The sequence below is a fragment of the Aythya ferina genome (genome assembly GCF_964211825.1).
Source record: "Aythya ferina genome assembly, chromosome: 2".
NCBI lineage: Eukaryota > Metazoa > Chordata > Aves > Anseriformes > Anatidae > Aythya > Aythya ferina.
This window is the reverse complement of record NC_140297.1, coordinates 112,459,513-112,486,199: the sequence shown is the minus strand read 5'-3', so window position 1 is coordinate 112,486,199 and position 26,687 is coordinate 112,459,513. Positions and strand designations below refer to the sequence as shown.

Here is a 26,687-nt window from a genome sequence, read left to right as displayed (position 1 = left end):
TGAATTTCAAGCAACTGTGGAAGTGCTCCTTCAACAGAGCATTACAAGACTGAAATAAAAATCTTCATTGCTGTCTGAAAATCATTACTGTATAAAGTATATTACGGTCTTTTATACTAAATGCAGACACAGGAACATCATTACTTATAAAACAGAAATAACTTGAAACCTGAATAAAAAACAAATCAGACAAACACTGCTACAAACATGTAGAAATTTTACCTACTGCATACTGCATCATGAACAAACCAGATTAATTACTTTAGAATACTAAGACAACACAGCAACTTAATTCTTACAGTACCTCCGATTTACTTGCATCTCAAGTTGTTCTATTTTTTCCAAAAGCCCTTTTTCAGCAGCTTCTCTCTGTAATTCAAACTCTTTACAAGCAGTTTGCACTGCGTCCTCTTTTTCAGAATTGAGTTTCTGAATGAGCAACTGCCTGTCTTGCTCTTGGTTAGATACTAACAGTTCTTTCTCTTCCTTAAGCGTATGGATAATAGCTTCATATTTTTCCCGCTGCTCACAGAGTGCCATTTTTTCCGTTTTTTCCTTTTCTAAGGCATTCACTTCCAACTCTAACTTACTTTGCAGTTCTGTTATTTGCTCTGAAAGTCTTTTTTCTGCTTCACAAGTTTTTTGATGCAGAACTGTTACTTTGTTTAGTTCAGTTCTAAGCAAATTTGATTCTTCTTCATATCTGTCTACCAGCTCAGAAATGCACTGATCTTTCTCAATTGTCATTAGAGTTCTCAGTTCTGATAAGCCCACTTGATATTCATCACTGCTGTTTTGTATCTTACTGTTTAATTTATCAATCTCTTTTTTTAAGCTTTCAGTTTCCTTATCAATCTGAGATTTTAAGGTCTCTTGTTGCTGGTTCCTGCTTTCTTCCAAGAGAAGCTTCATTTCATCCGTTTCTGCTTCTTTCAGGGCAAGTTCAACTTCTAATTTGCACCTTATATCAGATAGATCTGAAACTTTGAGTTTTAACTCTTCTACCTGTTGTTGTTTCTCTTGTACAACTGCTGCATGAGATTCCTGCATTTGTTCAAGTCTATGCTGGTTCTCTTTTTTTAATTTATCTAAACAGTCCTTGTGCTCAGCTAGCACTTTCTCAAATTCCTGTAAATGTCTAGCTTGTAGGTTGTTTTCCAGTTCTTTCAAATGGCTTTGTTCTAAACTCTGGAGTTCTGCCCTCAGGAGTTGTAGTCTTTCATCACTTTCAACATGAAGTTTTTTCAAGTCTTCCAGAACAGTCTCACGTGACTGTCTCAGTTTCTTAATTTCACAATTTTGTGTCTCCATTTGGCATTTTAATTCATGTAATTTCTGATCTTTTTCATTCTGAAGGCAAACTACAGCTTCTTTTTCATTTTTCACCATTGCGAATTCATCATTTTTATTCTGAAGTACTTCCTCTAGGCCTAACAAGTCACCTTTCAACTTTGTAATCTTTTTTTGGCTTTCTTCACCATCCTCCAGTAATTTATTAATTTTAGTTTCATATTCACTTTTCAAAGATTGCAGTTCTTTTTGATGTTTATCTTTTAGTGTTTTTTCAAGTGAAAGTTTTACCTTCTCAATAGTATTTAATATTTCTAATGAAGTGCATTTTAAAGAATTAGAAAAGTCACACTGTTCTCTTTGTACAAGTGTTCTAAAGTGGCAAAGATCTTCTTTTATGCCTCTTAAATGTACCTTTGAATCTTGAGCAATAACCCTACACTTCTCCATGCGAACACTGAGCGATGCATTTTCTACTGAAACGTCCTTTACACAAGAATTTGTGTCTTGCATGCGTCTACTGTCTATTGCATTGATAACTGAAGAATAAAGAGATTCCACCATCATTTCAGGACTTTGTGGATCACTTATTACATTAGGAGATACTGGATTTTCTTCTATTACAAATTCATTTACCGCTGACATAAAGTCAGATTCTGGACTTTCTGCTAATGAATCCAAGTCTAATGATCCTTGTTTAAGAGCTTGCTCCAGGTTCGGATGGGCAATAGTTTCAAAATCAAATGTGTGAGCATCAATGCTGTCTGGTGACAATTCCTCTAATGGAGCTGGGGGACACACAGGAGGACACAGGGGACCCTGAAGACTGAGTGATGGAGGAGTTTTTGAAGAGGTAGCAATTGTGGTTCCTGTTGTACTTTCCATCCTTGGTGTAGTAGCAGATTGTGGCGATGCTTGACTATTGGAGGCCTAGAATTTAAAGAACACAAAAAAGTGTTTAGAGATTGGCAGAAGTGTTGACAAATATTTTAAATTGATCAATAATTTCCAGGAAAAACTACAATGAAGTCAGCTTTACCTGTAACAATCCAAAATAACTAAGACTGCAGTTTAACTAAAAATTGCAGAAATTGCAAGTGGTACTTTGTTTTAATTATTTTCAACAATTGCTCAAACAAATATTAAATGTCCAGCTATATAAAAATCCTACAGAAATCACATACAATTGTCTTTGAAAAGTCTGGAACAACTTTGGATGAAAAAATGAAGCTACCAGTCAGAAATAGACACCCTTTGTTTTCCAACAATCTGCTGAATTTGTTTTGCATTAATAATTTTGTTAAGATATTTCTAATTTATTCTTGTTAATACTGTTAAAATTTAGTTTAATTCAGATACTATTAATTAATATTAAATTAAAAAGATTTACAAAAAACTTTATAATGACAAAACTGTTGTCTTCTAATGCAAGTATCAAAAACATGCAAAGAGAATTGTCCTGCTTCAGAGATCATTAAGTGCAAGTGTAAAAGACTACTAATATAATAAAGTGTACATTCTTATTAAAAGCAAAAATTCTTACTTTTCAGAAGTCAGGACATTGCAGTTGGTGTGGATTTATTTTTCCATGTTACTACCAACATCAATTTTTGTCTTTTTGCCTAGAGACACCGGATAGCACTAAACTTGATTCTGTAACTCCAAACAACTCAGTCTTCAACTGAAAGGCTAAGGATTAGAATACCTCTCCACAATCACCCCTGAGTAACAGCAGCTTGTAACCCAGCACAAATATTATGCAAGCTTCTTCATCTTTATGGAGTTATTTCCAAAAAACTCTGATCACAGTGCTTTTGATATTTAAAAGGCTGAAGTTTACCTCTCATCAATTTTCCAATTAATTGGGATTAGATAACATGTTTAAATCTCATCACTATTACCTCTTGTTCAGTACTATGAGAATTATAAAGAAAGAGTTCAAATTCTGCAAACTCTACTGTGAAGTGTATGTTCATGCACAGTGTTTGAAAACAAATCTTAAGCAATTTCAAAGATATCTTACAGATGTTACACTAAATTTCAGAACTGTAAATGCTTTTCTATATTTACTGCCATGGAAAATATACTTTAAGTGAATTCAGTTGAAGGACATCTTTCAGAATGATGCTCAGTTCCAGAAAGCCAACAACCTCCTCCAGCTAATGATCCTGTGCATGCCTCTTTTCCAAAACCTACATGCTGTCTCCATGCATTTAAATAGTGTCTAGTCTCCTCCAGTATATTAGTTTTTACTGAAGAAACTTCTGTTATCTAACTCAACTACTTAAATGACAAGTTAGTAGAGCAGGGCAATAAATGGTCAGCAACAGAAACCAAAACCAGACAAAAGTGGCAGACACCAGACTGCTGTTGCATAAATACCTAATTTTTTATTTTCTCAATCTTTTTACAAATAGCTGCTACCCAAAAAGGTACCTTATCCTTCTCAGTATGAGGTAAACACTTTCTTCAAGGAAATGTAGCATGACTAATGTGAGTAAGAAATGAATGCTAAACTAAGATTCAGGAATAATCTATTTCCAGTTGTGACACTCACCTAAACAGGCAAGCTGCATATGTATCTTACCTCGATTTGCCTTTTCATTTCTACGAAAGTAAATCATACAATGATTTTAAATTTGATGACCAAAATCCACTGCAAAAAGCTTTATGTTGTTATTCAAAATACTGTCTTCAGCCATCAAAAATGAATACAAGATACAAGAGAGAAAAAACATAAATGGAACCGTTCCTTTTGTTAAAGATACTATCAGTTCAGATTTCAATATGTTTCCTCCCTTGTGATTAATTTCAGCTTGCTGTTTATCTAAGAAAATTGAGAAAAAGAAATGTTGAAAGATACTCTCTATGTTGGTAAATGCCTGGACTCAAACCACATGCTTTAACTGACAAGCACTTAATATCAATAAACCAGAGCTTTAACAGTAATGAAAGCTAGCATCACAGATGTAAGTAAGCACGTAAAAAATGACTTTGAAGATCAAATATTAGAAAGTCCTACAGAAAGCCACATACAAAGGAAAGGCGGTATCAACTTTTGGCACTCCTGGAGGATCATATTAGAAGGCTCAGAGTAAGAATACAGCATAAAGAAGAGGAAAATAAACCACAACTTTTCATTGTGTAGAGCAATATGCTGAAGTGAACTTGCGTTTTTTTTTTTTTTTTTTTTTTTTTTAAATACAGTTCTGAGGGAAACCCAGGCTGTAACGAATCAGATGTCTCTGCAGTGGCTGCTGTGAACTGAGGTGGAACTCTAGCTGAATCACTAGATTTCCTAGTGAAGAGTAAAACCTCACATTTTGAAGAACTGAAACTACATGGAAGATTTTGTTTACCACTGCTTATTTCCCTGAGAACTTGATGCCTGCTACATAGTCCATTTACAAAGCATACACAGTAATGCATGCATGTGTCATATGCTGTAATTTCTGTGACAACAAAGAAAAAAGTCCAGAGCAAACAAGGAAAACTAGAAAGCAGAAGTAATTTTAATGCTCTGAGGTGTTACTAGATTACATGCCTTGTTCTAGTTATATCAGTAGATAAAATCATAGGCAAGGAGTTGTGCAACTCTTCAAAGGATTACAAATGGTGATAAATTTTGAATTCAACTAGAACAAATGCTATATACATAATCTCATTTGAAAAGCCTTCTCTTACATTAGGACCTCTTATCACCACAGGATTGCACATGTTAATTACCTGCTAACCACGGAGAAGACACCTTAATCCTCTTACCTCACTGCTATGGGAACCTTAACTTTCTCCTCGGTATCTTTAACCCAATCATTAATCAGATTAAACTTTGTATTATAGAAATGAAAGGACACAGCAATCTTTGTGAGACCACTAAATGAAACAGAAAAAGCAGAAAGCAAAAGGAAAACATATTTCAAAATAGCAACAAATTAAAAACAAACAACATTGTTCTTTAAATACTTTGATGTAATACTAAAAAAAAAAAAAAAAAAAAAAAAAGAAACCTCAGATAAAAATGCATATTATTCATGTTCATCAAAGCTGGATTGATAAGAATTAAGGGGACACTTAGAATATGTTATTAGCATCCCTGATCAGTTACTGGATTCCCTCTAACTTACTCTTTGTTCACTTGGCTGCAGACACATATTTCTTCTCCTTCCTAAAGCAGCTATCAAAAGAGGATCCTCCTGCATCAGCCACAGAAGCTGAACTCCCACCTGCCCCAGAAAAAGCTGAACTGCTGCACTATCGAGAAGCCTGAAAAACTATCACAGTTCAACTTGAAGAACCAGGCTCCTCCTGCCTGCCACCTGTGTGGATGGCATACAGGTGGGTTTTTGAGTATCTCCAGGGAAGAAGAGTCCACAACCTGTGGACTCTGGGCAACCTGTTCTGGTGCTCTGTCACCCTCACAGTGAAGAGGTGCCCTCTCATATTCAGCTGGAACTTCTTGTGCTTCAGTTTGTGTCCACTGCCTCTCAATTCTGTCACTGCACAAAACTGGAAAGACACCAGCTCCATCCTCTTGACACTCTCCCCTCGGATATTTATATAAATTAATGAGGTCTGTCCTCAGTCCTCTCTTTTCCAGGCTAAACAGGCCCAGTTCTTTCAGCCTGTCCTCATACAACAGCTGCTCCAGTCCTCTAATCATCCTTGTAACCCTCCTCCGAACTCACTCCTGCAGTCCTATGTCCCTCTTGTACTGGGGAGCCCAGAACTGGACATGATACTCCAGGTGTGGCCTCACCAGGGCTGAGCAGAGGGGGAGGATCATCTCCCTTGGCCTGCTGGCAACACTCTTCTAAATGCACCCCAAGATACCATTGGCCTTCTTGGCCACAAGGGCACATTGCTGGCTCGTGGTTAGAAATTCCTAGCAATATTGAGGACAAGAGGACACTTTGATGTTATCTCAATCATTTTTAAACAAAAACAAAAGAGCATATGCAATCAGGGATGTAGATCTGTTAGAGCAGGTTGAGAGGAGGGCCATGAGGATGATCAGAGGGCTGAAGCACCTCTGAAGAAAGGTTGAGAGAGCTGAGGATGTTCAGGGTACAGAAGTGAAGGCTCCGGGGTGACCTCACTGAGATCTTTCAGTACTTAAACGGGGAGGGGTTCAGTACTTAAAGAAGGTTTATAAAAAAGATGGAGAACAACTTTTTGCTTGGGTAGGTAATGACTGGGCAAAGGGAAATGGTTTTAAACTAAAAGAGGGGAGATTTAGATTAGAGGTTAGGAGGAAATTCTTCATTCTGAGGGTGGTAAGGCACTGGCATGGGTTGCTAAGAGAAGCTGTGGATGCCACGTCTGGAGATGTTCAAGACCAGGTTGGAACTAGGTGATCTTTAAAGTCCTTTCCAACCCAAGCCTTTCCTTGATTATGCTCTGTGACTTAAAACAAATAAAAAATACTTCTAGATCATTTGCAAAACAAAGTGACACAGAGAAAGGGCCCAGTCTTCTACCAAATGATAACAGGAACACTGACAAAGAAAAATGCCTTCAACAGACCTATTTGCTTCAGTTAAAAAGATGTTCAAATGAATCACTGAAATGACATACAGAGATGGGCATTTTCAAGATGACATCACGAGTTGCCCAACTCTGACTGTGTAATTTAATTTACTTAAAGGAAAGAGAGAATTATCCAAATCTGTCTAGGCATTTGACATTTTTGAGTCAGCCAAGAATCCAAACTGATCACAGAATAGCAAAAAAATGTGGATAGATCAGATCCTGATTTGGCAAGCATTTTTTGTAAAGCCTGATACAGATACAAATTTCTCAGATAAACAAAGTCTGAACCAATATTTAGGTGGACTTTCAGAGCAATAGAAACTATCCTTTCTATGACCAAGTAACCCACCTGGTGGGCGAGGGAAAGCCTGTTGACGTAGTCTACCTAGACTACAGCAAGGCCTTTGACATGGTCTCACAGCATGCTCTGGGAGAAGCTGGCAGCCCATGGCATAGACAGGTACACACTTTGCTCGGTTAGAAACTGGGTGGACAGCCAGGCCCAGAGAGCGGTGGTGAACGGAGTGAAATCCAGCTGGTGACCAATTGCCAGCGGTGTTCTCCAGGGGTCGGTGTTGGGGTCCATCCTCTTTATACTTATTGATGATTTGGATGAGGGAATTGAGGGCATCCTCAGTAAGTTTGCAGATGACACCAAGTTGTGGGGAAGTGTCGATCTGCCAGAGGGTAGGAACGCCCTGCAGAGGGACTTGGACAGGTCAATGGGCAGAAGCCAATGGGATGAAGTTCAACATAGCTAAATTTCGGGTCCTACACTTTGCCCACACCACCACCATGCAGTGCTAGAGCTTGGGACAGAGTGGCTCAAAAGCTCTGCAGAGGAAAAGGATCTGGGGGGTGCTGAATGATGCTTGCCTGAACATGAGCACCTTGGCCCACGTGGCCAACAGCATCCTGGCTTGTATCAGGAATAGCGTATTCAGCAGGACCAGGGAGGTGATTGTCCCCTTGTGCTCTACTCTGGTGAGGCTGCATCTCCAGTATTGTGTTCAGTTTTGGGACCCTCAGTAAAAGAAGTACAGAGACCCTGGAATGTGTCCAGAGAAGGGCTACAAAACTGGTGAAGGGCCTGGAGCACAAGTCCTGTGAGGAGTGGCTGAGGGAACTGAGGTTTTTTAGTCTGGAGAGGAGGCAGCTCAGGGCAGACCTCACTGCTCTCTACAGCTATCTGAAAAGAAGTGAGGAGCACAGGGTTGGCCTCTTCTCATATAGAACTAGTAACAGGACTAGAGAGAACAGCCTCAAGTTGTGCCAGGGGAGGTTCAGATTGGAAATTAGGAGACATTTCTCAGAAATAGTAGTCAAGCATTGGGATGGGTTGCCTGGGGAGGTGGTACAGTCACCATCCCTGGGGGTGTTTAAGCAAAGGTTGGACGTGGTGCTTAGGGACATGGTTAAGTGGGCGATATTGGTGATAGGGGGACAGTTGGATCAGGTATCTTAGAGGTCTTTTCCAACCTTAACAATTCTATGATTCTATGATTAAGACTGAACAAGGCACCTTTCCTGTTTCTTGTTCTACTGTTATGTACATCTTGGATTAAAAGTTACTCTCTTGATTTATTTTACGCTATCCTGACACTGCAAACTTCAGTAATTAAGAATTCCCTAGAACCCCCGTCACTGACTTGGTTTCTTAAGAGATAAATTTCAGTATGCTCCAAGTTGGGGGTGGACTTTTACATACCATAGCATGGTGTGGTGAAAGAGTATATTCAGAAAACTCCCAGACTTCACAGAAGTTATACTACTCCTAGTCATTCCATTTTCTAATACAATCAGGCCCTAACCCTCTTGTCCATAACAGCTGCTCATAGAGAAAGCAATCTTCATAAATAGAAAAGAGCTAAGCTGACAAATAGCATCCCGTTTTTTATATTTCAGAATGAAGAACAGCACAGATCTCAGACTTTATATAAATGGAAGACTTCCAGTAAATCTCTTGTTCAGATTTCAAAGCAGTAAAAAGAAGAGAACTTCATCCATATAGTTTAAGCAGGAATTTGCTAATTCAAAATTGAACATGCACATGATCTTGAAGATAAAATAGTAACAACCTATTTGAAGCATATACCTTAAATTTCAGTTGGACTAGAACAGGCTCAATACAAAAATTGCTTCTAGTCAGCATCACAATGTATCTGAACACATACTGTAGATACCATGGAGTCCTGCAAAAATTCTATACAACTACTAGAGAAGCCCAATCTGAAGCAGTCAACTTTAAGCGATGTGTAAACTTTTGCTTGAAGTCAACAGGACAGGTTACAGTCACAAGCAAAAAGGACTCCATTTAGCACACTATGAAAGTTAGAGGCAGAATGTGTAGAATCAAAAGTGATTGACAGGAAGAGTTTCTAGGGCAAAGTATCTGCTTAACAGTAGAGTGAAATGAGGAAGAAGTTTTTCCCATCTATTTCTTCTATACTCAAAGAAGAACTGCACATATTACTTCCCCAGGAAACAGGACTGCAACAAAAGGAGTAGATGACACATCAATATGCAGATTAATGGGGCCAACCAGTTAAGGTTCTGAATTCTACCTTACCTGTTTGTGCCAGAAAGACTTAAAAAGCAATGCAAGTATCTAGAGAAAGAACAAACTTAAATACAAGCTAAAGCAACATAGGCAAAACATACACATTGCACACACAGAAGCTCACAAAAGGCAGAAAAATATTAACAGAATAATTCTATTAGACTCTTTAATTTATTCTCCTAGTTTTAAAACTTCTGTAAAATATAAACATCTGGTAAATGTTTAGTATCTTTAGACTGCTTTCTAAATAGGCTCATTTTACTCATCAGAAAGGAAACAATTACTATGCAGTTATGAGAAAAGCTAATCATGTCTGCAACAACAAAGTTTCTTTCAGCTAAAGCAATATTATGAAGATATACAACTATTTTCCAGTATTCTATTTTCTTGGTAAAAAGAAAAGCACATACCTTTTGTTCATTCAGCAGGTCTGTAATGGTTTGTGACATTTCATCCAAACTCTGTGCTGCTTTTACCAGGTTATGTAGAGCACGTACATGCTGGTGAAGAGGTTCGAAGTCGCATAGTATGGGAACCCTTAAAAACAGTACAGGATTACCTTTTCCCCCTTATTGTTACATCTAATATTCAAATATATTAACATATTATATAGATATTTCAATAAGACTGAACTTCCTTCTGTATAAAGTTTATATTTTCTTCGTTTCATCTATTTTACATGGAAAATCCTCAGAAACACCTGGTATTTGTGCTTTAAAATAAGAACTCAATAGCTCTTAAGTACTAAATAACTGTAAACACAGTAATGGGGAAGTAATATATCAGAGTTTTTCCTTCTGAGGAAAACATTTACCACTAGTACCTAGAGTTACAACAACACTAACAGAAGAGAATTGATGGTGATTAGATGTGTAATTGAAGCACTTATGACTCGATTATTCTCTTGGATTCACTCCAATCCAGCTCTTCCTTTGAAGCAACAATTAATTCTCAATTACTCTTTGTCAACGATAGATCAAAAGGCTGAATAATGTTTTGTGATCACATTGCATGTTTTGCACTGTAAGATTTCAATTGCAAGTTTCCTAAACCTCCATAAAAGTAATATTTATTCCATTTTTCTTGAGAGCCTGTACCTCCACGCTATTTGTTTGGAATTACTCCACTGAAGTCATGAAGCAGAAGTTAATTTAGACTAGCAACATAATAAAAACAGATTATATTTCACTGTATTTTGCATTCTCTATTCAAATATACTAGATAATAGTATATATACACTAGATAAAAATATTATGTAGTAGATGCACGTAGCATCTAGTGAATTTTATAGAATTAAGATTTCAGTAATTGCTTAAATTTAGCAGTTGAGAAGACTGAAACACTAAGTAAATAAAAGCATAACAGAAGCCTTTAATTATGCAGCTCAGGGGACTGGTGATGATAGGAGAGGATTCCGTGCTAGGTCTCAGACTGCTAGTTTGCCGATTGTTTTGTTTTTTGATATTAAAAATACCAGACAAAGCACTGCTCTGAAGTTTGTTCTGAAGTTCAGAGTGTACCCAGGTGGGGTACTCAGCCCACTCAAGTTACAAGTCCTCCACTGTCATCAACATTGCCACCAAATGTAAACACGAAACAGAGTGAACATGACATAATTCCACCTCTATTGCCATCAAGTGGAAAGCTCTATCATTACATCAGTAACCCACAACAGTTTTGTTACTGATGATTTCCTGACAATAGAAAAACAAAGTTATTCCTGAACTCAGTCTGGATTTACTAGGAAGGGTGTAAAATTCACAGCAAATATCAGCAATACATATTATAATAGTTTTCATTTTATCTCCACAGTGACTCAGAAGCAAACTTAACAGTGTAACAAGAGGAAATTAGAATGGTTTATCAGTTGCATTGTGATCTATGGCAAATTCACTCTCAAGCACACTAAGCTCACTATACTTATTGTTTAACGTCAGCAGCCATAGCACCAGGAGGATTTCCAGGACTTCTGAATTAACAAGAATGCCAGTAAACATAAAAGTGAAAAACACAGTCAATTCAGCTCCTGCACCGTGCACCAGTAACAGGCTGCAGGTTGGTACTGTTGGTGAACCTGACAAATGACACTGGAGCAACTCCTTTTTATATTACCATTCTTTGTGGGATTATGGCGTTGGAGCTAGAAAATGAAATCTGAGAAAAATCTTTAACTACAGCCACGTTTGTTAGAACAGAGGATGATAGATACCTGTAGCATCTGATTATGGTGATATAGATAGACCTCATCCTAGACAGGACCTTACACAGGACTTGCTCCTGCCTATTTTGTACATTTTTTTTTTAAACATGTTTAAGACATATAAATTGAAAGCTCACTAACTATTAGAGCAATGTCCAACATACTCTACATCTCCATACAGAATACATAGGGCATACATGTGTTCAGGTCATCTGAACTTGTGTATAAGCATGTAAGTAACATCCATCTGCAGTAAGCGGGCAAAAGAGCATTGCTTAAGAATATCAGTTTAAAAAAATATCCTTGTCTGTTCCTTATGCGAAATAAATTGGAGGTGGAAGCAGGACAGAAAGGGAAGCTACCCCCACATTGCACAAAGTTTAAAAAGGTGATTTACCTGAGTAACGGCTGTACTTCTGAAGGACAAAATGACTGCAAAAACTGCAAGTCACTTAATGAGATATCTGGAAGCTCACTGTCAAATCTGCGAGGTTTTCGTGTCTGTATTAAGAAGAAATTAATTGATTTTTGTTATGAAGGTGATATCAAGATGACTAAGGAATGACTCAAAAAAGGAGCCTAATTCATAATGGAGAAGTTTAACAAACTGATCTCACAAAAGAATTCAGTATCCTTTTAAGGGAACCATGTCCAGCCACACCCTCACCCAAACAACCCTAAAAAGTTAATTTACATTTACAGTCATTATCCATAGTGCCTCTGTCATCAATACTGTCTCCCTATTACCAAGCTTTGTAAACATTACTGATTTAAGAAGTTAAGAGATGGCACTGAAACTTTACTTATTGTGCTGCTAAACAGACATTTAACTATCAATCCAGTTCAGTGTTTAATAAGACAAGTACAATTTTTATTTCTTCCCAGCATCTTTTCAAAAAAAAAAAAAAAGCTGCAAAATAGAAGCTGAAAAGAGTAAACAAGGCAAAATAAGATGGCAACATTAGAATCAGAGATAGATTTTACTTGAATTAACCAGTCTGCGTGAAATTAAATTTAATAGACAATGCTTGATTATAGCTACACTTTTTCACCATCATGTTATCAACCAATGAAGAGATGAAAACTCTGCTCCACTCGTCTAGTAATTACGGGAAAACACGAAAACCTTTTACTTGCTTTCGCAGCATGATTAATTTTATGGCCGTATTATTCAAAATATTGGATTACATGGGTAAATTATCCCTCCTGGCTTCAGCTTTCCGATCAACAGCTTTTTTTTTTGTTTCAATTTCAGAGACTCCTTGTTAAAAAGGAGTATCAAACTGACATTTCTTCTCCCACTGCAAAGCAAGTTAGGAACCGACATTAATATAGGTCACTTTAAATAGCAAAAAAGTGCTAGTTTCTAGCTCTTTCTTTTGTGTCAGAGCAATGTGACAGGCATATCACATGAATTAAGCCTAGTTTAATTTACAAAAGTACTGTTTACAAATATGAAAGAAACAAAGATGCCGAGTACATACACAAAATGACGGAGGCCAGGAATCAAGTCCTCTAAACAAGCGATTCCTTAGAAAAGATTTCCCTGGGCAAAGAAAAAAAAAAGTGGTTATTTAAACTGCAAAATAAATAAATGCAACATACAAACACTGCCTCAAGAGAAAGAGTTTAACAACTGAACTAAATTTGAAAGTATTACCAACCATGCTATTTCTTAACAAAAAGTGAAACTTTTTGCATGGAACATCATGCAAAACCCACCATGAAAAATACAACTTCGCACTCCATTTGAGATAGTTCCCTTAGTGCTTACCTCTTAAAATCTTCAAGTTGTTTTTCAAATTTTCTTCTTTGTAATCTTACAAATCTCCTTCCCAAAATTTTGATAACCTTTTACTCAATTTTCTTATTTTAGTAGTTCATTTAGAACATAGGATGCAGATTTAATAGAAAAATCCAGTTTCTCTGATTTATTTTTTTTAATCAAACTTCATACTTTTTTTTTAAGCCTCTGGTCAAGTGTTATATACGTGAAACTTTAGTTTTTGTCTTTCCTGAAGAACTACAGATGAAGCTGTACCAATACTCAAATATTCAGTAATGGTTTCACAAGTGCTATTTAAAGCTTGTACATGTTCAAGCAGAAACTGCATTTAAGAGTAGTAATCAGAATTTTTTTCTTTTGAAAGCTTTAAGCTAATTAGAACTTTCACAGTATTTTGGGTAATCTATACGGAATAGTTTGTTAAATCATAACATAACTTATGAACAAACTTTGCTACTAATAGTACCTCCTGGCACACCGTACGTTCCCTTTTTAAGCAACAAAAAACAACATGAAGGTATTTAAATTACAACATAATTAAAATATTTTAGCTACTTTTAAAGACAACAGTACATACTAAACCATAGCTTTGAATTCACAGAAGAGAAAGTACTTACTGAACAGTTTACCAAAAGATTCTCTTTTTGCTCTTTCAGCTTCATATAGGTGTTTCCCATCTTTTATTAAAGCACCAGCCCACTACAGAAAGAAAAATACATAGTTAGTAGTTAATTTATACATTGACAAACTGTCAAGACCAAACCTTTGCATTTACTTACCTCCCTGTAGTGTTTTATGAACATTTTTCTCCTTACAACCTCAACAACAGCTAGACAGTACATTTGAGGAACAGTGCTGAGAGCCTCTACAACCTTGACCCTTTCTAGCAGCTCTGTTACAAGACGAAGCAAAGCTTGCAGTTTCTCTCCATCTTGGTCAGCATGAAGCATTACAAAACAACACCACCTACAAAAGCAGGTTACACTTTAGAAGATAGCAACTTAGTCATCTCTTCTGCATTTGAATTTATCCAAAATTAGCAATATCTCTGGATCAACGGAACAATTATATTATTTTACACAGGTCAACAACAGGCTATCTGTAAGTACCAAGTCATTCAGAATTCAGTAGTTGTCTTCCCTATGAACCTCTCAGAGTAAAAAATCCACATAAATACTCAAATTAATGCTCACCAACACTTAAGGTATTGTTTTTGGTAAGTAATACTCTTAACCTACATAACCTTAAAATAATAATGTAATTTTCTCTAGAAGAATTAACAAAGAAGTCGGTACAGCCAGAGCAAATATGACACTAGTCTTTGTTTATAAGTCTTAAAAACATTGAAAAGCATTATCCAGAAATAGCAGGGGTGGCGATACTGTCAAAGAGAAGATCTAAAGACTGCCCAGAAGTTCACACTATCTACTCACTCACTACAAATAACCACCCTGCTAACATGCAAGTTCTCATTTTATGTAACCACACATCCAATTACCTTATTGAAAATATACACATGTATTTCTTGGTCAATATACTAATTTCAAACAGACACCATAATAATTAAACCACAGCTTAGCTACTGAAAAGGTGATAAACTGGTGTCTGAGTGGAAACATTACAGCAACTTTTCCAAAGTCATAACATGGAGCTACACCCCTGCAGTAACAAAGAAATTTTCGTTGACAGAAGTGAAGTAAAAGCGACAAATACAACGAAGTCAACACTAGTAGTAGTAACACTACTAAAAAAGTACTTTTTCCACACAACAGTTATGCTGCTGAACTTACAAAAGCCAGGAGGATTTTGTGGATTCAAAAGAATCAGTTAAGCTAATTAACCAGTAGTTAAACACAGAACTGCTTCTGTATGTAAATATTCTTAGAGGAAAATATTATGCATTCTCCTCATTCCTGTTTTAGTCATTTGCTACTAGCTGCTGATGAAAGCAATCTAGAAGAACCTTTGGTTTGACACAAAAAAGTTTTTTTTTTTTTTTTTTTTTTAAGTCTATGTTTTATTCTTCTCAAGATCTATCCTCCTCAGATTCATTCTCTGTGCCTCACTTTCTCCTTCCAAAGGGATTCAATTCTTTTCCTCTAGTAACTTATGAATTAGGTGCACAGCTACACCAATACTTCAGCATATAGGAAATCAAAGTGATGTTTATGGTAAGCTAGCTTCTACATACTAACCCTTGATACTTGTGAAAAATGGTGAAAGAACAAAAAAAAACCATCTTTTCAGAAAGGTAAGAGTAGATGCATGGGCACTTAAGACAAATTCCTATTCTGATTTCCCTAGCAATAATTCATCTTACAAACACAATCTTTGTCATTACTGCACTGCTGACTCTGCTTTACTTTTTCCTGAATCTTTAAACTAAATTTTTTCATACAAACTGTAATCTTTTCAAGAAGAAAAAAAAAAAAGATGGATTGATGGATCCAGTGTGCAAGTTTAGCAGAGTCTTAACAGAATCAGTGTTTGTAGAGCCACAGAATACCCCAAGTTGGAAGGGAGCCACAAGGATCCTTAAGTTCAGCTCCTGGCTCCACACAGGACAACCCAAAAAATCAAACCAAATGTCTGAGTGCATTGTCCAAATGCTCCTTGAAGTCTGACAGGCTCAGTGCCATGACCACTGCCCTGGGGAGCCTGTCCCAGTGCCCAACCACCTCTGGGTGCAGACCCTTTCCCTAACCCCCAGGCTGACCCTCCCCTGTCCCAGCTCCATGCCGTTCCCTCGGGTCCTGTCACTGTCCCCAGAGAGCAGAGCTCAGCGCCTGCCCCTCCGCTCCCCTTGTGAGGGAGCTGCAGGCCGCCATGAGGCCTCCCCTCAGCCTGCCCTGCTTGGGGCTGAGCACACCAAGGCACCTCAGCCACTCCTCATACGTCTTGCCCTCTACACACTTCACGAATGTTGCCTAATTGTTAACAGCTAGTATAAACATAATCCTTTCTGAAGAAATGATACAAGCCTGTACACTTCCCCTATATATCTGACATCACATTAAATAAAGCTTAAGGATTAGGTTTAACAGTGGAAAGAACTGTTTTTCCATTTAGCAATATAGACTACTTATTGCCTTCTATGGCATATGGCAATGATGCTTACGTGAAAAAAAAAAATGACGTTCTCAATGTCAGTACATGTAATTCTTTTTCATTAACTGCAAGTAAATCACAAACTAATGTCATGCTTTCTTGCTTTGATACAATCACAAGCTACTGAAGAACGTTTTACTTATATTTATTACACTCTTATGAAAACATCAATTGCCAGTCAAATTTTAAATAAGAAATTGATGGCTTCCAAGGTTGACAGGAGAGGGGATTGTAGGTTCAACACTATTGTTTTATTGATATGAAGGTCATTAAGAGGTTTTTTTCTTGAAGCTTAAGTAATATTTTGTTTCATACTTACTGATGACTTGATATACAAACTCAACTAATCCAACTTTTATTTTTTCTTCCATTAAGAAAAGCCTCTGTGCATTACTGAAGATTTCTTTATGGCACTTTTTAAGAGTATCAGTGCAAGTGGAATTTGCAATACCAAGTTGAGAAGTTGTAACTTACTTTAGTCTGACTTGTAGATTATTTGCAAGCTCCTGTTTGGCAGTGGTGCATTTCTGTTTAATATCTAACAGTTTTCTGTGATTAGTTAACATGATCATCAGCTGATTTGCATGACTTAAACACAAGTCAGGCAGAACAGAAGGATCTTTCAAGTTCTCAGCTCTCTTCTGATTAGCCAAAAATCCCTAGAAGAAAAAAGACATTTGTTACACAAGTCTGTAATAATCAAAAAGCACTGAAGCAACCACCTTGCAAGCAACTGTGCAGCAACCACGCAAGACTTAATAAACTTCCTGTAACTATTGAAGGGTATAACAGAATCCTACATAGAGGAATCAAGTGTCAAGCTCATGTTACTTCCATTTTATAATACCAAATAAATCTCACCTAAGATTTAATCTCCAAACAGTGCCAACACAACCTTTTAAGAACTTCACGCAACTAACTAGCACAAGTGAAAGATTATAAATTTAATACAGCAGAAAGAAGTAGATACTAGTAGTTGGGCAATCAACCATCATTCTAATTTCTTCAAACAGCTTTTTAAATTCTGGCATATCCAAGATTTAACATCATAGCATATCCAGTATTATTACTGCAGGCTAAAGAATCTACCTCTTGAACCACAAATTCATGTATGAAAACAATTCCCCTCCTCCACCCTCAGAATGTAGTATGTACAAATTTAAACATCATCTTCATTATCTGACAATTAGGAAGTACATCATAATTGTCATGAAATTTTCAGCCATGCAAGGCTTATCTAAGACAAATTACTGAACTTCTTTATGCAGTATGGAATGCATAACCTTCAAAACACAAAGTAAATGCATGCAGTGACAATTAAGGATGCCTGATACTCTTTATTAGAGCATCCATTTTCATTTAGTCTTAATCATTCCAAAATGTAACTGCCTGGCATTAGCTCTTCTGTATTCTACTTGGTAAGACTGTTCCTCACAAATTTCTGAATTTGATGTTAATTTCTGAAAAGTCAAATACTGAAGCATTTAAAAAAAAAAAAAAACAGCCTGAGGAACATTAAGTGCTTTTGCAAGATGTTAAAATTCTTATAGTTGTTTTTACTCAGAGGTATTAACTTTCCTATTATGGGGCAGGAATTAGAATTTCACCCTGGTTCTCTATGGTGTCAGAAAATGCGATGAAAGAGCGAAGGACAAAAGAGCATTATGACCAGGATTTTCTGTGGAATCTAGACCACACTACAGACTCTCTGAAACATTTTACCAATTGCAGGGCTGAGAATACAGCAAATGCTATCAGCAACACTTTTTTCTTTTATTCCTGTAAAGGGTGCTGGCTTTGCTTAAGAACCAAGTAGAAAGTTTTGTTGGCAAACACCCTATCAATGCCATATTTGAGGGTGGAAGAAGTTTCATGTAAGGAAATTCTCCCCACCGACTTCTCTTCAATAATCCAGAAAGACACAAAAATATTTAAAAAGCTGAAGTAGTGAAGTCAAACAGTGAAGGGTTACAAAACACCTCCCATAAAGCAACAGGGTCTCCAGCAAATCCATACGCATCATGGTGGGGAGGGCTGATAAGTCTCTCCAGTTGTGAACATTTGCTCTAAACTCTTCTTGTTTCTGGTGAACCAGTGGAACAAGAGGAAGTAGGGAAAGGAATAAGCTTCAGCAAGACAACGAGAATGGGAAGTTCAGCTAGGCACTTTCATGTTGCATCTGACACATTGCTTGAACACAGTGGACACTACATTTGCGCTTCCATAAGCTTATTAACCCTTTGTTTTCTTAATAAAGAAATAAAAAACATATTAGTTCTAAGTGTTTGTTTCTGATGTTGAAGTCAATGAGAACAGTAAGCCATATAGAATTACATATACCAGGTGACAAATGAAGTTACTGTCATTGCTGGTTTGATATTCAAAGCGAAGAGGTCTTGACATAAAATACTGTAAAGCTTATTTACAAAGCCTGCAATAAGTATTTGCATCCTTATGAGAAAAGCACAGAAATCAAAAGGTAAAATATCATAAAAGTGTAATGAAAAGAAAATGAAAGATGAACACTGAAGATGGAAGAGAACACGGAAGAGCTATGAAGTTACTGAACTATGTGCAACTTCCACACTGAATGGGGGAGGACCCTTTGGGAAACAAAAACAGGTTGCCAGCGTTTTAACTGCCTGTCTTATTCAGCCCAAGTGAATGGAGACTGGAAAAAGTGGGAAGAATTGTTAAAGACGATCAGGATGAGGAGTCTCACCAAAATAACTTGAATTGTTTAGCTACAGAAGACAAAGACATTGCACATACTGTGGTAACCATTAGGGAATCGCCAAGTACCAAAATCAAAGACAGAATTAGGCATGAAAAAATACAGATATGAACTAGACAAGAATACATGCATATCTGAGATGAAAGAATGTATATATATTTTAGAACAGATTGTAAAAAGTTGTAACATGTACAGAAGTCAAGAAAATAATTGCTTTTAAATTGCATCTCAGTAAGCTTTTTAAATTGACCACATGGTATAGAGCTTGCAATTACACAAAACTGGAGGCACTGAAAATTCTGAAAAGGCTAGAAAATTCCTTCCAGTTTTACTCTCAGTTACAAAAAAGCTGCAAAAGATATTCAAACTTATGGATAGCCTTTTGGATCTGTGAATCCATCTTTAAAATAAATTTCAAACTAAAATTCTCATAGCATGCAGATCAGAAATAAAATTCTGATCATACTAGAAAAAAAGCCAATGTCATGGTTTTGGCTGGGATAGAGTTAGTACAGGCTTGCATAATGCTGTGGTTTGGATTTTTTTTTTTTTAATGAGACTAGTAGTGATAACACCTCAATGTTTTAGCTGTTGCCGAGCAGTGCCTACACAGAGCCAAGGCCTTTCCAGCTCCTCATGCTGTGAGGAGGCTGGGGTGTACCAGGAGCTGGGTGGATACACAGCCAGGACAGCTGGCCCAGGCTGGCCAGAGAGATGTCCCATGCCATAGGGCATCATGCTCAGTAATAAAAGCTGGGGTAAAGAAGAAGGAAGGGGGATGTTCAGGGTCTTTTGTCTTCCCAAGAAAACATTGTGTGTGATGTGCCCAGATCTCCTGTGAGTGGCTGAAACTGAACTCCTGGTTTAGCTCTGCCTGTGCACATACCTTTTGCTTTACCCAGTAAACTGCCTTTATCTCAACCCATGATTTCTCACACTTTTACCTCTCCGGTTCTTTTCCCCTATCCCACCTGGGGAGAGCGAGCAAGCAGCTGTGTGGCATGGAGCTGCCTGCTGGGAATTAAACCACAACAGCTAGTTAAGAAAAACTACGGTGAATTTAAAAAAAGAAAAAGGAGAGGAAAACAAAGATTGGAGAAATCCAAGACATGAGTAATCAATTGTACTAACAAGTTCCTGCCTTTCTAGTCCTGAGAAAATTAAAGAATTCATAACATGAGCTTCAAAGGTAAACTCAGAAGAGTCCTGAAAAACAGATATGATAGTGCTTTCATTGATTTTCCCAGTGCCTATTTCCAAATGAAAAAAGCGACAAGAAAGAATATTTAACACTTTAGACTTAAATGCAAATAGTTAATAGGGAAAGGTGGTAGTCACTGCAGTACTTAACATCTAAGAAGACCTAGAAGCACTATAAATCCCCCCCAAAACTAAACTAAATAAGATTTTCCCCCTGATGTCAAGAAGTAGAATGGATATAAAAGTACAGAATATGACACTGACAATATGGATAACTCTCCCCCTTTTACGTCAAAGTTCTTTTCTCATCAACTTCAAGAGAAGCAGAAGAATCCTAGAACCGAGAAAGCCATCTGAAAATCTGTGTGTTGGCTATGGTTAACAGAACTAACAGAAGACTGATACTTCTATGAATCTAGTTTCTGGAAGTGAATTTTGATGTTACAAGATGTTTTAAAGAGCTACAACTATTAACTGAGAAAATTTAGAAAAAAAATCAAATACAAGAAAATGCTGTAAACGACAAGCTACTGGACAGAACCATACTGAAAGATTAAAGAGGCTCCAAATTTTCTAGAGGAGTACTGTTATTACATAATGCCACCTACTGACCATAGTTATATATGCGTATGCTACAAATTCCAGCTTCCAGAGAGAAAAGGAGTTTTTGAATTTAACAAAGCAGCTTTCCATTGCTCCAACAGCTAGAGATTTACTATTCAAGTACATAAATCAAAAAGTAATTTTCATATAAAAGGCTGCTTAAGGGTCAGGTCAGTTCACAGAAAAGGCTAACCAGAGACAAAATAACTCTTAAGACAGTCCAAGGGACAAACAAATTATCTAAGTAACGAGGACTTCTAGCAGACTGTTCTCTGGGCTAAGTTTGTTTTGAATTTCAGTAATAGAACTTAAGTTGGAACAGAAAGTCAAGTCAAATTCTAGAAGGAACATAGCTTTCTCCAGAAAAAAGACAAAAGAAAAGAAAAAAAAAAAAAAAGACAAAAGACAAGAAAAAAAAGAAAAAAAAAAAAAAGACAAAAGACAAGAAAAAAAGACATTTGGGAAAGACAACTATACAGCTTCCAATACATATACGGCCACTGGAATTGCCATTTGCATCTTCCTTATTCTTGTTCCATAAAATACATCCACTTGCTATTTCTTTATGAACAGAAATAGTTCCCTGCTGAAATATGTGATGTATTGAGAATTTAGAGTTTTCTTCTAGTAACACCAAATATCAACAGTTACCACAAAAATTTTGAGCACTCCCTTTAAAAATACCCAAGTCTTTGCCTATATGAATAGACTTAAACCTTTGAATCTAGCTGTTCTTTTTAATATTTCTATGCAGACTATCATTTGTGTAACATACTAGCTCTAACTAATCTCACATTAAGCATCTACAAGCATCTAGTTTTTGTAAACAGTATCTAAACAACTACATTAAATGTAGTAGATGAAATAATATAAGTATATGAAAAACCATGTCTTCCTACATCTGATTAGAAAATGCTTCCTGAGGTTTTTCCATCATATATGCAGCATATACAGAAATGGTTCCATATAAAACCAAGGAATAAAGCTATCCAGTAGTACCCTTCGTACTTATTCACAAGCATTCAATTCACTGATTAAAAAAATAATGTTGTCCTATCTATGGTATAAGACAAGGCATATTCTTCATGATGAGGGTGGTAAGGCACTGAAACTGGTTGCCCATAGAGGTTGTGGAACCCTGGAAGTGCTCAGGCTGGATATGGCTTTGGACATCCTGATCTAATGGAAGGTATCCTTGTACATAGTAGAGGGATCAGAATAAAATAGCATTTAAGGTACCTGCCAATTCAAACCATTCTATCTCACTATTCTTAAAAACAAACTTGTGTATTTTATGATACACATAGAAAAGCCAATTTACAAAAAAAAAAAAAAAGACAAGATGAAGATTTGAAAGTTTTAAGTCTGATAAATCTTCAAAAGGCACAAAATCAAAATGTACAGAGGTATTTAAAAAAAAGGTACCAAGTATCTTTCCAATTGACTTTTAGGCATTTTACTCAAGTAGAATTGGTAAACTTGAGGTACATTCCTCATTCAAGTGGAGAGGGAGAACACAGCTAAGACCACAACAGCACTGGGCAACCAAGTAGAGAGATGCAAGAATAGCTTCTCCACCGTGCTAAATTTCTCTTGGATTTAGCACCTGCCTACAACATAACATGTATGCAAGACTGAGATTTAACAAAAAAAATATGCCTGGATTTCCTCATTGAAAGTATTGGAGAACAGTCTACACTTTTAAACAATGCTGCTGGAAGTGCTAGTAGCACCCACCTTTACATACCAGCCAGAGGATGCAGCTGAACACCTGGGTCCTATATGACTGCCAGTCCAATTCTTCCCTGGGCCTTGAAAGGGGCCCCTGATTACCCAGCTGACCAGCAAGATAGGGAAGAACACTGCCCACTTACTCCCATTAATGATATACCACCATGCAAGCAGAAATGAGAAACTCGTCTGTTTCCTTATGGTTCCTATTCTGATGCAATGGTGAAAATCTACACATCTATTACTTCAGGTAATGATCACATATGGGTCTTAACGTATTTTGAGTTTCAAAAAGACAATTGGGTATAAAATTAACTGAAGCTCTTCACAGAAGCTGTATTTAATGAAGAAGCTTTACTACAGCACTACACTATTTAAAATGTACAGCTCGTGTGTTTGTGTATTTTAATATTTAGAGAAGCTTTACATCCAATTTCTTACCACTTCAAATGACACTAATACAGGCACACTACATTCTCTCCTCACTACAAGCTTGGTGATTAACCATTAAGCACATTACCTCTTCTCAGGTACTTTTATAGAGGGACAATTACCAAGGACTAAGCATTTCCCTTCAAAAACAGAAATTAATCTGTCTCTCTCTTATTCTGTATTTCTCACTCAAGCTCTGATTTTCTAGTGTTTTCTGCCTAGAACTAGGGAAAGGGTAACGGTAAACAGTAAATCCCTCCATATCTGAAACCTGAAGGTAAACAGACCTTCTGTAACTCCTGAAGTATACAACAGCGATGTCGTAACTCCTCTTTTCAGATCAAAAAAAGAACACTTTAAAATATTTAAAAGAATATGATAATCAGTTGTTCAGTTGTGCACTGAAAACATAAGGTGTAAAAAAATATTTAAATGTCAAATTATTATAAATACAGCACTTTACTGTAACACATTGAAAACTATCTTGCATTAAGACATGCAACTGTTTCATTATAATCTTTAACAGCATACACATATCAAAAGTCTACCATCTTCCAATGTCACAGACAAATATACATTTGTATTACCTGAGCAAGTTCTTTTTGTTCATTCACCAGTCTGCTGCAACTTGCAATCATCTGATCCAACGCATAGAGCCTATCCTCAAGGCCTTTAATAGCCTTCATGTTCTGATTATCTAGTTTGGCAATAGTTTGTCGACATTCTGCCAAGAAGGGCTGGATGATCCTTGGATCGAGCTAGAAATAAAATAATGAGAAAAAGTTAGCACTTGATGTATTCAAAGGTAACACGAAATAGCTACATTAATTTTTATAACCTTAATATTTAAGGTTATATTCTATCATTTCTAATACTATTTCCACTAGGCATTTTCTTTGAATCAAAGGCGTGCCTACATCTTTCACTTGTTTCAGAATCCTGAATTAGACTGTGAATTTCTGATCAACGCATGAACCTCTTTTAAATTTTCCAACCAGATCATAATACAAATCAGGTCCTTGCAAGGGGAAGGGACAATGAGGGGACAGTGAGGATTAAAGCCAATGGACAGAGTGTACACTAGAATAGAGTCTATACAGCTATAATCAGAACAAATGACAAACGTGACTCAGTAGGGAGTGCAACAGGGAGGGTGGTAGGAAAGATCTGCAAGATCCATTAGCACTTTCCCACTAAATGAAAGCATTTAATTGATGGCTTCATGTATAAGCAGATCAGTACTAGTAACTGGAATACAAGCTACAGAAAAATAGTACATTTCTAATACTTTTCACTATTAGTTTTTATAACATATTGTTAATACAATTGTTTCACTTTACTCCTTTGTGATCCATTATCTAGGAAACAAAAAAACTGTGAAACATTAAAAGGCTACAACACCCACAGACAGTAAGGGTAACTCTTCAAGTTTCACTAAGGAAACAGCAAAACAAATTAGAAGTCTTTATTATGTGAGAAACTAATGATTCTGAAATATACAGGTATGTGGTCATACGAGCTGTCATAACACTAGTTTCTTCCACTAATATGCAGGTTTTACATCAACCCACAACACAAAGCGTACTTACACCTTTCTAAAGAAGCCACTTACATGTATCAATATTAACATGAATAAAAAAATCTATTTTCCCCTAATCTAATATTTGACTGTATAAAAGCTTTCCTATGCAATACTTTCATTCTGTTACAAATCTCATACTCTGAGATGTTACACTTCAATGAAAGTCTTACCTGAATTCAGAGTTTCAAATAAGAATTGCAATAAGCCATTGGTATGGTTCATATTTCCAAGAAGGAAAGGGCAGGGGAAGAACAGCAAAGAACAGTAACAAAAAAAAAATTGGCTTTTGTATTTTCACATTTAAGTGTTCTCTTAGTATTTACTTGAGATGACAACTGTGTTGTGAGATATTTATTTGGTTGATTTTCCTTTCCAGCTACACATTAATTCTATTTTATAATTCTAAATCAATGGTAAACAAAGATTGAATCAATGGTAAACAAAGATTGAATCCTTTGTCTGTACTGCATTAAAAAGAGTAAATTAATGTTTTCCTAGGAACTATCATATTGAAGCTTTTGAGTTTTTGTGAAAACGAAAATAAATCAAAATTGATCACTTATAGTTGGTCTGGTGGTAGCCAGAATAGATGGAGTATCTACCAATTATGATAGGAAAACAAGAACAAAACTTTGCAGGGGCAATTTCCCCTTTTTCCCCCCTACAAAAAAAAAAAAACAAACAACTAGATAAGAGAAGCAAGGACAGAAAAGTACACGGTTACAATATAGCCTGTTCAAAACATGTGGAAAAGGTCAAATAAGTCTACAAGCTGGTCTGAAAAAGGTACAAGTATTCAACTAAAATGTGTTTTTTTTTTCTTCAGCATCACTAAGTGTATTTTGAAGCAACTCTTTAATTCCTGTCTCTTAAAATATTGACAGATATAGGGATATAACACTGTACAACTTTAACTAGTACGAACAAAATGAATTTCTTCTCTCTCAAACTGAGCTACAAGGTTTTGTTACTTGTTTAAAACTATCAGAAGCCACCTTGTAGCATTATCAAAGAAACAAAACAGAGGACTGTCTCAGACTTTGACAATTACAAAAGTTTTTCAGAGACAGCACCGAATATACTTATTTTTGGCAAAGGAAAATAAAAGCGTCACAACTTGGGAAGTACAGTCATTCACTCAGCCTTTTCCACAGTACTAAAATTGAGACAGCTCAAAACCTTGGGCAGGCCTTAATATTACTCTCAATTCTCCACTTACTTTTAAGTCAGAATTAAAAAAAAAGTATAAACCTGATCACATGGTAACACTCCTTATAACAGATGACGCTTAGACATAATTGAGAGTCTTACAGTCTTACCTTACAGTGTCCAAGGCTATAGAAATTATTTTCTTTGTTCTAGGTACATTGAATTATATTACATATAATTTGCATATATACATATGCAAACAAGGTTACACAACATAAGAAATATAAGCTACAGCAAAATGTACAAGGAAGCAAGATGGAAATCTCAGTGTAGAAGGGTACTATGCTATAATTGGTTAAAGCAGTGATTCAGAAAGAACGTGAGCATGTACCAGTTAATAAAGACTGAAGAAATATTATGATTAACCACATGAATTTGATCTGTGTTTCAATAAATATGTCAGTATTTTTAAAACACATACTAACAGTGAGTTTGGTCCAGGAAAATTTTAGTTTCATTATAAGCACAAATCCACAATCAACTAAGAGTAGAAGCTGCTTTGATACAAGGAACTATTGTTTTTCCAGAAGGAGTGGCGACTTCCGAAAAAAAAAAAAAAAAAAAAGCAGGGGAACCCCAAAACAACAACAAAACCTCCAAGACAATTTCACAATATTTCACAATAAACGTTCATTATAAATTTTCTCAAAGGTCAAATTCTTAAAACTCAAACTCATTCACAAAATACTTCCCCCGCCCCCACTCTGTTTTGATCTCCCCTTC

General features: G+C 36.4%; 1 protein-coding gene across 3 annotated transcripts in view; it reads right to left on the bottom strand.

The window, feature by feature from the left end:
* The window catches only part of RB1CC1 (RB1 inducible coiled-coil 1), a 74,519-nt gene that overhangs the window by 18,117 nt on the left and 29,715 nt on the right, over positions 1–26,687 (bottom strand). For all 3 annotated transcript variants that reach the window (XM_084507405.1, XM_084507406.1, XM_084507407.1), the window contains 8 exons: positions 23,761–23,931; positions 16,948–17,132; positions 14,145–14,331; positions 13,983–14,064; positions 13,064–13,125; positions 11,977–12,080; positions 9,790–9,916; positions 305–2,220 (listed from right to left, as the gene is read on the bottom strand). In XM_084507405.1, the coding sequence (XP_084363531.1) occupies positions 305–2,220; positions 9,790–9,916; positions 11,977–12,080; positions 13,064–13,125; positions 13,983–14,064; positions 14,145–14,331; positions 16,948–17,132; positions 23,761–23,931 (2,834 nt within the window). The remainder of the gene's footprint in view (positions 1–304; positions 2,221–9,789; positions 9,917–11,976; positions 12,081–13,063; positions 13,126–13,982; positions 14,065–14,144; positions 14,332–16,947; positions 17,133–23,760; positions 23,932–26,687) is intronic.